Consider the following 15,196-nt stretch of genomic DNA (forward strand, 5'->3'; position numbering starts at 1 on the left):
AGCCAGTCTGCTTCACTGGATTTGCAATGCCAGTGTGCATGTATGACTGAGTGTAAATGTCTTGAGAGAAAAATTGGGCATAAGAGGCATCAGATGTGGTGTGCAAGAGAGAAGACTATGTTGCTGTAATCATGTCATGCATATAGATGAGAACAGCTGCATAAAGAAGTGCCCATCTTGAGCTGTGAAGTGAAGAGGTAGACACGGGATGAGGTGGTGAAGCATGACCTTCAGATGTTGAGTCTCACAGAGGCAATAAGAGATTGGCTGTGCTTGAGAAGATACATCAAGCCAAGTGAAATTATAGTCATAGCAGGTGCTTATAACCCATAAAAGGCACTTGTGCCAGTGACAAGTAAAGGCACCCATCACATTCTTGGAGTGGTTGGTGTTAGAAAGGGCATCCAGCCATAGAAACCAAGCCAAACCAGACCGGAGTCTTGTACAGCTCTCCGGCTTCACAGTTCTAGCCAAACTATCTAACCCAAGCCAGCTTAGAAAAATGATGCTAAATGATGATGATGATACATACATACGCATATATAGGGTGTGGTGAATAAACTGTCACCTTAATTACACAAAAATGAAAACAACACTGGTATCTCATTTTAACAGATATATTTAGCAGAATTGCATAAAAATATCTTGAAAAATTAAAGAGTAAATTTATTCAACAAAATTGCCATTGGCTTCAACCACAGCATCCAGATGACTTCTGAATCTCCTGCAACTCTTCTTGTCTTCTTGTATAAGATGGTGAATGCTGCCATAATCCTTGCTAGGAGTTAGGTGGCCAGATGTTAGGGATGATGGGATCACAGAAATTGTCTGATAGTCATAACTGGGTTCTCTAGCTTGTGTAGCATGGTGGAGAGTCTAATTGCCAGACATAGGATCTTCCAGCAGCCACCCTCTTGACCCAGGGCAGTACTACCTCCTCCAAGCACTTGATACAACCTCCGTGTTGAGTCCGAAGCCATGTGGGAAAACAATGGACACATAACGTCACCATCACTAATGATTACTCCAAACACCATGATGTCGACTGGATGTTTGATTTTTATCACTCTCAGTACATTTCCTCAGATGGCATTGTCTTCAAATTGACACCCAAACACTCTGAAATGTTTGTATTGGAGCTTATGGTGCAAATGCCAAATAATCATTTTCAAATTTCTGGCAGAGTGAATTGCGTCATGGTGCTGTTTTTCTCACAGATGGTGCCCATCTGACCCTACTATAGTTAACAAAATTAAAAACAAACAATGCACAAAATAAAAATATAAAATGGCAACAATTTGCCCATCACACGCTATATATATATATATATATATATAATATATATATATATATTCTTTTATTTGTTTCAGTCATTTGACTGATCACTGCCTTTATTCAAAGAAATTGACCCCAGGACTTATTCTTTGTAAGCCTAGTACTTATTCTGTCGGTCTCTTTTGCCGAACCAGTAAGTTACAGGGACGTAAACACATCAACATCGGTTGTCAAGCGACGGTGGGGGGACGGACAAACACAGACACACACACACACACACATGATGGGCTTATTTCAGTTTCCGCCAACCAAATCCACTCACAAGGCTTTGGTCAGCCCAATGCTATTGTAGAGAACACTTGCCCAAAGTGCCATGCAGTGGGACTGAACCTGGAACCATGTAGTTAGGAAGCAAGCTTCTTACCACACAGATATGCCTGTGCCTTATATATATATATATATACATATATATATATATATATATACATATATATAATAGACCTTTATATAAATAAATAACGTGAAATACACGAAGGGACGAACAAAAAGACAAACGGGTCATTCAAGCCTTCATTCTTCAGTCAGAAACTGATCCCTCATGTTATACATATATATATATATATATATATATATAAGTGGCATGTAAAAGCACTCATTTCACTCCTGGAGTGGTTGGCATTAGGAAGGGCATCCAGCTGTAGAAACATTGCCAGATCAGACCGGAACCTGGTGCAGCTCTCTGGCTCATCAGCTCTAAAACCATTTAATCCATGCCAGCATGGAGAGCAGACATTGAATGATGATGATGATGATGGTATATACATAGGCGGCGAGCTGGCAGAAATGTTAGCATGCGGGGCGAAATGCTTAGCGGTATTTCGTCTGCCGCTACGTTCTGAGTTCAAATTCCGCCAAGGTCGACTTTGTCTTTCATCCTTTTGGGGTCGATTAAATAAGTATCAGTTACTCACTGGGGTTGATATAATCGACTTAATCCGTTTGTCTGTCCTCTCTGTGTTTATCCCCTTGTGGGTAGTAAAGAAATAGGTATATACATAGATATAGATATACACATATCAGTGTGCATGTATGACAAAGCGCAAATGTGCTGAGAGAAAAGTTGGGCATAAGAAGAATCAGATACAGTTTGCAAGAGAGAAGACTAGGTTGGTTTGGACATGTGATGCGTATGAATGAAGACAGGTGCATAAAGGGTCAATCACTGAAAGTGGAGCGTACCTGTGAAAGATGGAAAGCCAGGAAAATATGGAGTCACACGTAATGAGAGCTGATTTGAAGATGTTGGGCTTCACAGAGGAGATGACAATGGTCTAAGATGTCTGGTGGTGTGAAGTTCTTGAGAGGATCAACACAGCTCGGCAAAACCGAGTTCTGGAACTGCTGTGTGTTCCATCCACATGCAACATTAAATTTTTCACATGTCCTACTCCAATAAACCTAAATTACATCTCTTCCTCACCTCTCCACTTCTTCATGCATTACCAGTATCTCTCCCACCCCACTCCTCTTCTCCCTACTTTTATGTGAACTCTGTACTCATGCAACTGAGCAGTACTCTACAATGCCATCAATATTCTCATCCTTGTACCTTGAGAGTATGCTCCAGCACATTGCCACCACCCCTCTTCGTCTCTTTCACTTTCACTTGCTTTCCCTCTCTCTCTCCCTCTCACTGGAATAACCACGTGTCCCCTCTACAGTCAGGCATCTGTTTCTCTCTCTCCAACCCCTTATCACCTGACAAAAAGCCACCTCCTTCAATATCTTTGGTGGTCTTGCTGGTGCCACATAAAAAGTATCCAATCCACTCTGTAAAGTGGTTGGCATTAGGAAGGTCATCCAGCTGTAGAAATCATGCCAAACCAGACCTCTTCACACTTTTATAGAACATCCCCCTCTATCACTTCTACTACTTATACCCCACCTCACACACACACACACTTCCCTATGGGTAGACCTGCTAACTCGAACTCTTTCTGTCTTTCTCTCTCCCACCTTGTCCTGCCAGGGTAGTCAAGTATCTCCTTTATAATAAGACAACTATCTTTGTCTCTTTATCATATTCCAAACTCTCATCTGACACACAATCACTTGGCTCAGTTCCACTCCTTCTCTCCGCTCAGAGGTTTTTGCCTTGCAAGCTATTTGGTGACTCCACTGGTGCTGGTGCCATATAAAAAGCATCTGTTTTGGCTCACTACAAAAAGTACTCATAGAAGCCCAATTGAAAGGCTTTAGGATATTGCTTTTGCTGTAATACGCAGATCCTCTCAAGCACAGCAAAATGCCAATCATCTCAGTCCTTTGTAAGACCCAACATCTTGAGATCAGCCTTCAATACTGCATCCCGTATCTTCCTGAGTCTCCTTTTTCCATGAGTTTCATCCACTTGCACCTTATTATTAGCATAATTATCACTTATAAATAAGCTAACAAGCTGGCAGAATCGTTAGTGCACCTGGACACAATGCTTCATGACATTTCACCTGTCGCGAGTTCAAATTCTGCTGAGGTTGACCTTGCCTTTCATCAGTTTGGAGTTGATAAAATAAGAACCAGCTTATCACTGGGATTAATGTTACTAATTAGTCCCCCCCCTCGGCAAAAAAAATTTCAGGTCTTGTACCTATAGTAGAAAAGATTATTATTATAAATAAGAAAACAGTTTTTCAACATTTAGAAGTAAAACAGAAAGCAGGCTGAAATGTAAAGAGATTGTAAGATTATAGAAATTAACATGGCAGAACTGTGAAATATTAATTATTGCACAACTTCTAACTGATGTTGATACAGTGCAGGGCATGACCGTGGGTTAAACATTTTGCTTCCCAACCCATGTTTCTGGGTCCAGTCTCGCTGCATGGCATCTCTGGCAAGTGTCTTCCACTATATCCCTGGGTCAACCAAAGCCTTGTGATTACATTTGTTTAATGGAAACTGAAAGACATCAAGGAAATGACAAAAAAAGATGATTCCTGATTCACTGTACTCAAGAAAACCTGTCCAACACAGCAAAAATAAGATTCTAAGAGCATTCTGATTATGTTTCTAACCCATTTTACCCCACCAAGCATTCTTCACACATCATTCCCCTCACACCCAGCCCTTCATCACTCCATTACCTAAGGCACTACCTGAAGGCTGTAACCACTTCAGAGCTGTATGGACACTCATAATACCTTCCCATTACCCTCACACACACTTCTCCACCCATGCTATTTCACTAATCATCTTTCTCTGCCTTCATTTATCTCTCTCTGCTCTATTCCATTCAACATCTCATACCTGCTTTCATTCTCAGCACCCTTGCATATACGTCACCACACCCTACACATTATAGCCCCTCTACATCTCTTATTCCACTTCTACACCTTGCACATCACAATCTTCCCCCCAACCTTCTGTTCTATCCCTACTGAGCCACTTCTATCTCCCACTATACCCCTCACTACACAGATATTTCCCATTAACTTTTACCTTCATCTCTAATCACCCGTTACTCTCACCCCACACACATGAAAGAACCTTCTCCTCTCCCCTCACCTATTGTTTCTATCCTTTCTTATACTCACCTTCTTGCATCCTCAGAGTTTGCTCTGACACTGCGTCACTATCCCCTTCCAACTACTCTGACACTCCTGTATAATGTGCTAGCCACATATCTCCCTTATGCTTGTCCCTCTATCATACTTTAGTCTTGGCATAAACCCACCTCCTCACTGCCTTTAACACTCCTCCTCATTAAGTAGGACGAGTCCACCCCCCTTTTATTTTTGTTCTCTGTTTCTGTCTTGTAAATTACTCAACAATATCACTAGTGCCAGTGGTACGAAAAGGATCTTTTCTGTTGCTGTAACTGATTTTAATTTTTTTAAAATTCTATATTAATTGTTTTCTAATTTGGTGTACTGATGTAGTTTTGTATGCTAACTATGGAAATGAAATTTACTTTTGTCATAAATTTATAAATAAAAATTAATAGATTTTAAAGTTTGCCAATTTTGGGTAATTTTAGCCAATCAAAAGCCAGACACATTGGTGCCTGTTTCCATTGTAACAAAGCCAAGGTGATTAAAACGTCTATTTTCTGAATGTTTGTACAATATCAATTTTATTGTTTTCACCTGTCTTTTTGAGAAAAAGATAATTTTGGTTGCTGTCCTGTCAGTACCTCACTTCCATCATTTTGAACTGTTTTCCTGGATCTTTCCAACCTAAATACAAGTATGACTGCAACCTACTCATTTAACTTTTTGAATACGAAACTGAAAATCAAGGAGGATGTAGTTTCTCACTTGCAAGAGAAGGGTGTTTTCCCTAAAAGTGAAAAATTATGTACAAAGAGACCCTATGTGAAGAAGATGCTTTGCAAGAAAATTTATTGGCAATCCTCCTGAAAAGAATGCAACAAGTAAGTGTCTGTTAGAAAAGCTACAAGGTTGGAAGATGCTTTCTATTAGGACTGGACTGCTTTTCCTTTACTCATGGTAAAAGAATTGACTTCAGTTTTGAGTTGAAGAACAGGAGATGGGCCACTGCACAGCTGTTGATTACAACAGCTACGTTTGTGAAATGTGTGTGGAGGACCTGCTCCACAATCCAGTTCCTGGAAAGACTATTGAGATAGAAAAAACAGTCTTCTCAAGATGTAAATAAAACTGAGGAAGGGTGCTACCAGAACAATGGGCTTTTGGAGGAGTGTGTCACAAGACCAGATATGTTTTTCTTTATACAATGCTATATTAGTATCATGACATGAGAGGAATGCATACATCAGTTTGTTCTTCCAGGAACCACAATTTTCAATGACTTGTGGAGGGCCTACTTTCATATTCCTGAAATTGGTGGTTATAATTTTCAACATAGAGCAAGGACTGACAGCTTTGAGTTTATTAACTCCAAAGAAGGTCCCCACATGAAACAAGTGGAAAATACATATGCTGGTGTAAAACAAGGGAATAAACAATCCGTGGGGAAGAGCGGTGAATCACCACAAACAACCTCCAAGACAGGACTTCACTCAAAGGTTTGTGGGATTAGAAGGGTGTTGTCTTCCCCCACAAATAGGAAGTTTCAATTCAGATGTGTGCTGTAACCAGCTGGACAAATTAAACATAACGATCCACAAGCAGCATCTAGAACATGCTATTGTAAGTACATTGTCATCATCATCATCATCATTGTTTAACGTCCGTTTTTTTGTGCTAGCACAGGTTGGACGGTTTGACCGGGGTCTGGGAAGCCAGGAGGCTGCACCAGGCTCCAGTCTGATCTGGCAGTGTTTCTACAGCTGAATGCCCTTCCGAACACCAACCACTCTGAGAGTGTAGTGGGTGCTTTTTACATGCCACCAGCACAGGAACCAGTCAGGCAGTACTAGCATCGACCACGTTTGGATAGTGCTTTTTACATGCCATCAGCATGAGAGCCAGCCAGCAGACACCTGCGCCAGTTACGATATTGATTTTACTTGACTCAACAGGTCTTCTCAAGTATATCATATCACCTGATGCATCAGGAATATTCTTAACAGGGCTGGACATGTGTGGCTGCAATCTCACTTTAGTTACCTGGTCTTCTCAATCACAACATTTCTCCAAAGGTTCCGGTCTCCTGTCATTGCCTCTGTGAGGCCCAATGTTCGAAGGTCATGCTTCACCACGTCATCCCATGTCTTCCTGGGTCTGCCTCTTCCACAGGTTCCTTCAACAGTTAGGGAGTGGCACTCCCTCACACAGATGTCCTCATTCATACATTATGAATGGCCATACCAGCACAAGCACCTCTCTTGCACACCACATTTGATGCTTCTTATGCCCAACTTTACTCAGGACACATTTTGATTACAGTAAAAAAAATTAAGATAGAAGGTTAAAGGTGAAGAAAGCAAAGAAATAGACACATTTTCTTGCAATCTACTACAGAACAATGAACAGACATTAAATAATTAAAATATAAACTTTACCTTGTTTCGAGAGGTTAACATAAATAGATCAGTATATACAGATGTCTTCATTTTATAGAATAACAGTAAAAAAAAAAGTAGAGAATAAATGTAAAACTCAATAATAAATCAATATCAAAATGAAATAATTTAGCAATTTCTGTATTTATTGGACAAATACATATTGGAAATTGCTATTGGCAATAACAAAAATATAAATCGAATAACAAATTTCTGCCTGGAAAGCATATTATTATGATAAAGAAAGAAGGGTGCTGCAATTGACTGAAATTTTTAATATATCTTTATTGAGGGAGAAAAATCAGTTAAAGAGACAACTTTAGCATCATATTATATAAAAGGATGTTTAATCAACCATGGTGGTCACATTCAATGAGGACAGTACAACTGATGACCTGTTCATAATGATGGAAATAACACTGCTTTACAATAATAATAATAATAATAATAATAATAATTGTGTACAGTGCTCAGGTGCACTACAACTCATCTAAAGTGTATATATAATCAGGTGTAGTTTCGGTGGATTTCGGAAAGCATGAGGGCCTTAAAGGATGCAGTGTCATGGCAGTCAACAACTGACGCAGGCAGTTTATTCCATGCTTCAGCAACTCTGAGCGTGAAAAAATGTTTCCGAAAGTCATGGGAGCTGTGTAGTTTTCTGACTTTGTAGGCATGTCCACGTGTGTTAGACACATGGAGATCAAAAAGGTGTTCAGTGTTGTTGTTGTTGGTGAGGTGGTTGATAACTTTGTGGTGTTTACCAAGTCCGTTGCCAGATGCCGGAGCTTCAGTGAATCCATGCTCAGGGAAACAAGGCGCTCAGAATATGGTAGGTGTCTGATGGAGGGTATGCGTTTGGTTGCACGTCTCTGGACAGATTCCAGGAGGTCAATGTTCTGAGCAAGATGTTTGAACTTCTGTGCAATTGTCTTAATTTGAATATAAAGTTAACAGCACTTGAGATATAATTCTAGGAGAGCCTTAAAAGATGACTATTTCAATATCAAACAGAGTATCGAACCTGTCCTATTAGAAGGATGAAGCTCAGAAAGAAATGGAAAGAAACAGAAACTTCAAAAGGAATTCTAATATTTTGACAAATAAACTTTTCAAGTATTTTTTCGGAGATTGCATTAATAAAACAAAAAAAAAACAACCAAGGTTGTGCTGAGAAATATAACATGAACATTTCTATATTTTGACTGTTTTACATTTATTTTTCATTAGTTTAAAGCCATTGTTAAGTGAGTTACAAAGATTCTAGCTTTTACTGTTTTATATATGCTGTGTACTTTATATATATATATATATTCATATCATCATCATTTAACATGTTTTCCATGCTGAAAAGGGTAGGAGAGTTTGACAGGTTCTGGCAAGCCACAGCACTGCATGTGTTCCAGTGTCAGTTTTGATACGATGCCCTTCTTAATACCAACCACGTCACAGTGTGTACAAAGTAATTTTTCCATGCTACTAACACTAGAGAAGTGGCTAATTTGAAAGAGAAAAAGAACATGTTTGCTTGTTAGTTTTGGTATCTATGATAACTGTTTCTGTATTGGTTTCTGTAGTTCACATATTCCTGTATCACATTCTTTCTGCCTCTCAGTTTCAGTTTGAAGTTTTGAATAATTTTGCATTTGTTGTAAAACAGTTTTTTAAAATTATTACTGATAATGCATCATCATCATTTAACGTCTGCTTTCCATGTTGGCATGGGTTGGATGGTTTGACTGAGGACTGGTGAGCCAGATGTCTGCACCAGGCTCCAATCTGATCTGGCAGAGTTTCTACAGCTGGAAGCCCTTCCTAACACCAACCAATAGATAACAAATTAAATGAGGCTCAGCTAGTCTTGCTATGGTTCTGGTTTTTCTCACAAGACCAAACATACTTTCAAGCCTTACTCTCAACTTCAGAAATGCACTGAAGCTATAAAAGACTTGGTTAAGTTCTATGATAAACTGATTTATAGTTCCAATTGCAGGTTGAGTCCAGGCACAACGTTGCAGCCACAGTTCCATCACAATTCGAATTTTTATCACCACACCAAGTTCAGATTCGGTCTATTTGTTATACAGGGTGTCCCCAAAAAACGTGCTCACATTTTGACTCCCCATAACTCACTGAATTTTTCAATTCTTTTCAGATCAAAACAAAGAGCCAATCATATATCAACATTGGTTATACTTTATCATCATCACTTCTCTCTTACAATTTGTGATTTTGTGCCAATATAAGAAATTATTATTAAGTCATTAGGAAATCCTGTGTTAAAAATGTTGGGGATTTGACTGAAATACATACGTGTGTGTGTGTGTGTGTGTGCAGTCTGATCAAAGCCTTATGTAGATGGAAACTAAATGCCCATCATGTATGTGTGTACACTCACACAGATATATATAAACACTGAATTAGTCTCACCATCATTGAAACCCTAACTGGTAGTATTTTGAAAACAGGAGGTTCTGAAGCATACTGTTGCTATTGCCAGCCACTTTCCTTTGGTTTTTCAGTTTGCAAGACAGAAAGCACTTAATGGTTCTTACTGGCACACACGACCAGTTGGGCTTTCTGCACTGATGGTGAGGCACAGCTTCCGGATGGCTCTACATTCCTCTGCAGATAATTTAGATCATCTCAGCACTCACAACCTGCAATGCAAAGACCAAGGTCCCCGGCAGTGGACCTTGTGTTCTGCCTCCACATATTTTAGAGTTATGTGGAGCAGTAACTCAGCCTGTATCTTCTCCCTTGTCTCAAAGACCACATCATATTTCAGATACTCTCCTTTTGTCATCGGAAACAGCAATACAAAAACAGAAGCCAGGGCTTCTATCAACTATTCTTTTGTAACTGTATGGCAGCCCCTTCCATTTCTGGCAAGATAGGGGTATGACACGCTTTCCCAGTTCCTTGATGCATTCCAAAGTAAGGCAGCATTGTACTTTGCAATATACCTTTCCAAGATTTAACCTAAACCAAGGAGTTCTTTTGGGTTCATGATATTAACCAAAATAGTTGCTGTTATTAATACCTATTTTTTTATTACCCACAAGGGGCTAAAGACAGAGGGGACAAACAAGGACAGACATAGGTATTAAGTCGATTACATCGACCCCAGTGCGTAACTGGTACTTAATTCATCAACCCCGAAAGGATGAAAGGCAAAGTCGACCTCAGCGGAATTTGAACTCAGAACGTAACGGCAGACGAAATACCGCTAAGCATTTCGCCCAGTGTGCTAACGTTTCTGCCATTAAGCTTTTTATTTGAATCGATCAGCACTGTGCATGTATTTGCATCTAGATTGTCAGTGTTTAGTCATACTATTCTTTGTGTGTTGTACAATAACACATATGTAAGATGTCTGAAATATTCTGCCGGTTTAATTTTCAAATTTTTAAATACATTGTTGTTACTACTACACTAGCAACTACTTTTTTACTGTGCGTTTATATGAAGAAGCCATGATAAAAAAATATAAAAATGCTCAATTAAAAAAAACATTCTTTTCAGCCCAAGTGGTAGACATACAAATGTTCCAAAGCCTTTTCTCAACAAAATAATCCAATAATTATATTAAAAAAATTTTTTTACATGAAATAAAATTGGTAGTAATCCAATTTTCATGAAGCAGTCCGTATGCTTCAAAACACAATAGTTTCTATGATGAGCAAAAGGCCCCACATTTGTGGATGGGGTCAAGTGGGATAAGCGATTATATCAATCCAAGTACATGACTGGTATTTTACCAGACCATCGCAGGATATAAACATAGAATATAAAGACACAGGCATGGCTAGGGGGCAAAGAATTTGTTTCCCAACCACATGGTCATGGGTTCAGTTACACTGTGTGGTACCATAAGCAAGTGTCTTCTACTATAGTCTAGAGCTGACCAAAGACTTGTGAGTGGATTTGGAAGACAGAAACTGAAAGAACCCTGTCATGTGTGTGTGCCAGCCAATGTTGGTGTTTACATTCCTATAACTTAGCAGTTCAGGAAAAGAGACTGATGGAATAAATATCAGAGTAAAAAAAAACAAAAAAAAAACAGAAGTACTGGGTTGGATTCATTTAGCTAAAAAATCCTTCAAGGTGGTACCCCAGCATGGCCACATGCTAATGACTGAAACAAGTAAAAAATAAAAGCTAAATCACAAAGTCTATTGTTTACTCATTGATGTTATTTCAGTTTACATTTGCAAAACGATAATTTTGTTATGTTTCACATTTAAAAAGTTTCACTCCAGTGTGGGTTTGTTTGTGTGCTTTTAAGAGACTGTTGGTGATGAAAGATTTCCCACACGCATCACAATAATAAGGTCTTTCCCCAGTGTGGATCCTTTTATGAACTAAAAGACTGCAATTGACAGAGAAAGATTTGCCACAAATGTCACAGTGAAATGGTTTCTCTCCCGTGTGGCTACGGATGTGGATAACAAGACTTGAATTATTAATGAAATATTTCCCACAGATCCCACAATGAAACAATTTCTCTCCACTATGGATCCTTTTGTGACTGGTTAAATAGCTATTGTCAACAAAAGATTTACCACACACATCACAGTGATAGGGTTGTTCTCCAGTGTGGATCCGTGTATGTCTTTTCAATTTACTGTTAGAGACAAAACACTTGCCACATGAGCCACAGTGATAAGGTTTCTCTCCAGTGTGACTTCGTATGTGAATAACAAGACTTGAATTTTGAATGAAAGATTTGCCACATATATCACAATAGAACGACTTTTCACCAGTGTGGATTCTCTTGTGTTTCCTTAAATCGCTGTTATAAACGAAAAATTTCCCACAGATATCACAGTGGAAAGGTTTTATTCCACTATGTATTTCTTTGTGTCTGGCTAAATTACTGTCAGACACTAAATACTTCCCACAAATGTCACAGTGAAATGGTTTTTCTCCAGTGTGACTTCGGATATGGATAATTAATTTTGAATTATTCATGAAGGATTTTCCACAGATTTCACAGTGGTAAGGTTTCTCTCCACTGTGTAATCTTTTGTGTGTTGTTAAATAGCTATTATCCACAAAATACTTTCCACATATATCACAATGATATGGTTTCTCTCCAGTATGACTACGGATGTGTATAACAAGTTTTGAATTACTCATCAATGACTTCCCACATATCTGACAGTGGTAGGTCTTCTCTCCGGTGTGGACCCTTCTGTGTTTTGCCAAACTGCTATTATCAATAAAGGATTTCTCACACAACCCACAGTGATAGGGTCTCTCGCCAGTGTGGATTCGTTTGTGTTTTGTTAAATCACTTTTGCAGATAAAAGATTTCCCACACGTTTCACACTGGAATGGTTTCTCTCCGCTGTGGATCCTTTTGTGACTTGTTAAATAACTATTATCAAAAAACGATTTCCCACACACATCACAGTGATAAGGTTTTTCTCCAGTGTGACTGCGTATATGGATAACAAGATTTGATTTATTAATAAAACATTTCCCACAGATTTCACAACCGTACGGCCTTTCTCCCGTGTGGATTCGACTATGCCTTGACAAACTGCTATTGTCCACAAAACATTTCCCACACACGTCACAGTGATAAGGTTTCTCGCCAGTATGAATCCGTTTGTGTCTTGTTATTTTACTGAGTGAAACAAAACATTTCCCACAAACATCACAATGGTAGGATTTTTCTTCACTGTGGATTCTCTTGTGTCTTCTTAACTTACTGTTCGACACATAAGACTTCCACATACTTCACAGTGAAACGGTTTTTCTCCAGCGTGGATTATTTTGTGACGTTTTAACTTATTGCAATTTACAAAATACTTCCCACAGATTTCACAGTTAAAGAGTTTTTCCCCATCGTGTATTTCTTTGTGTGCGAAAAATTCCCGTTCTGAAGAAAATGTTTTCTTACAAACCTCACAGCAATATTCAGGAATATTTCTCTCTGGTGATGTTTGTTTAGTAAATGTCTCACAAGATAAAGAGGTCTCACCACTGTGTGTTTCTGTTACTGAATCGATATTATTGAAAACGGTTGGGTTTAAAGTGTCCAAGGGATTAACGTCTTCCATATTAAAGAATTTGAGAAGTCTTTAAAACTGAGAAATGCCAACCAATATATGATAAGGTACAGCTTCTTGTTTCTCATCTCAGGATTGCTTGGAAGAAAATAGGCAAAGCAGATATATTTTCTACTTACCACTTGAATACTTGTGGCAAAAGAAGTTCTCTCCAAGTGACACGCATCTGCTGTTGTAGACAAAATACTTCTTTCTCTATGTTAAAAAATGTGAAGAGGGTTAATGGATAATAAGTGGGGGGAAATAAATTAAAATAATAATAAAAAGAGAACGAGAATCCGTTAAGAAGTGATAGCAGAGATTATGGTGAAAATAATGTTTTTCTACAATAGTTTGTAACGGAACGGTTTTTGATTAAACAAGGAAAGCAAAAACCTGACGTGGGTGTGTGTGTGTTCAGTAAAGGATGTTTGTGTATATGTGTGTGTGTGTGTGTGTGTGTAGAGTCAATAAATCAGTATTCGCGAATAGTGAAAAAGTAGAGAAAATGTTGTGTGATGGCAGCACAAAATAATCCGTGGTGTTGGTTTTGCTGAGCAAGTGAGTGTTTTCAGGGGTTTCTGGATTCCTTTGTTCCCTGCAAATAATTTGAGGTTGGACTTAGTTTGTAACGAAATAAAATATTCAATCTGGCAGGTGTTCAGATGTCAGAAAAGCGGATCTCAAAGATGTTATCCACAAACATTAAATATTCACCTTAACACGAGATAATTACTAGACATGAGGCATCCTTAATGAACTGGACTAATTATTATCTGAACCAGCGGTGCTACCGAAAATGATTCCCTTGTGAGAATGATACCGGCGTCATAACTTACAAGTCCCCGACATAATTTAAGACAACCAGAAACACCTTCAATTGTATCTGTGGTGGTGGTGGTGGTGTTCTCCGTCGTTCGATGATAAGGATTCAGTTGTTCGGTTCATTGAATTGCGTGGCCTGAATGAACTTTTAATTGGCTGAGTATTCCTTAGACACGTTTACCTTGAACATAATAATGAGCGTTGGGCCTCACGGAGACAAACTGGTTGAGTTCCTTCAAGCGTTACATCTACACACTACATTTGGTGGTGAGCTACATCATACTGATGTGATTCTACATGTTCTATATCCGTTACACCGCACATCATCGCACAAACTCGTGAAAACAATTACGGCCTTCACCAAACGCCTATTGCAGCTCTTACAAGCCATCCTAGACAGGTAAGATTCACGTTGTTAATGTTCAGTTTAAACTGCTGCAGATTAACATGAACAGAGAGAAGCTTCCAGAGAAATGATGTTCTGTGGTTGAAGGAGTGGTTAGCATGAGGGGAAAGAGTGGTTGGGTGCACCAAATGTGTCAAGAGGAGGAGAGATAAGTGGGACAGATGTATTATAAGTAATGGAGTTATGAAGACAGTCAGCTCTGAAGAACAGAGGCCAAGATAGTAATGGTAGAATAGATAGAGATAGAGATCGTATGCTTATGAACTAGAAGCTGGAGTATGTCTGTTAGTGATGGAGTTGCCAAGTAGCCCTTCTCTGGATGCAGTCCAGAATGTCAGTGTGGGTAGCAGCAGCACTATCCCACGATGGGTTTCACTTGAAAATCGTTAGTATCTGTTATGGGCTGAAATATCTTCTAGCCCCAAATGGAAGGACTGGTCTTTCAGTTGTAGTTCTAGCTATATCAAGATGTGCCTTTGTCTTCAGTAGTAGTGAAGCTAGCATTTGGGGTGACTACGAGGGCTTTAGTTGTCTGTCCCTCATGATTAGGGCTGTTGGAATACAGTAGTGCTTTTTAGATATGAGTTGTGCTTGAATTATTTTTATGTTAAAAACAGAAAAGACCAGCATGGTGTCACTGGAGTA

General features: G+C 39.0%; 1 protein-coding gene across 1 annotated transcript; it reads right to left on the bottom strand.

Annotated features, from left to right (window-relative positions):
* Positions 1–11,307: 11,307 nt before the first annotated feature.
* Positions 11,308–13,512, bottom strand: LOC115213901 (zinc finger protein 665-like). Its single transcript, XM_029782880.2, has one exon. It carries the CDS (start codon positions 13,004–13,006, stop codon positions 11,492–11,494), a length of 1,515 nt encoding a protein of 504 aa, XP_029638740.1. The 5' UTR covers positions 13,007–13,512; the 3' UTR covers positions 11,308–11,491.
* Positions 13,513–15,196: the final 1,684 nt, after the last annotated feature.

The sequence above is a fragment of the Octopus sinensis genome, linkage group LG1 (genome assembly GCF_006345805.1).
Source record: "Octopus sinensis linkage group LG1, ASM634580v1, whole genome shotgun sequence".
Lineage (NCBI taxonomy): Eukaryota > Metazoa > Mollusca > Cephalopoda > Octopoda > Octopodidae > Octopus > Octopus sinensis.

Excerpts from the sequence above, each read along its gene's own strand:
- LOC115213901 (XM_029782880.2), bottom strand. The coding sequence starts at position 13,006 with ATGTGGAAGTCTTATGTGTCGAACAGTAAGTTAAGAAGACACAAGAGA.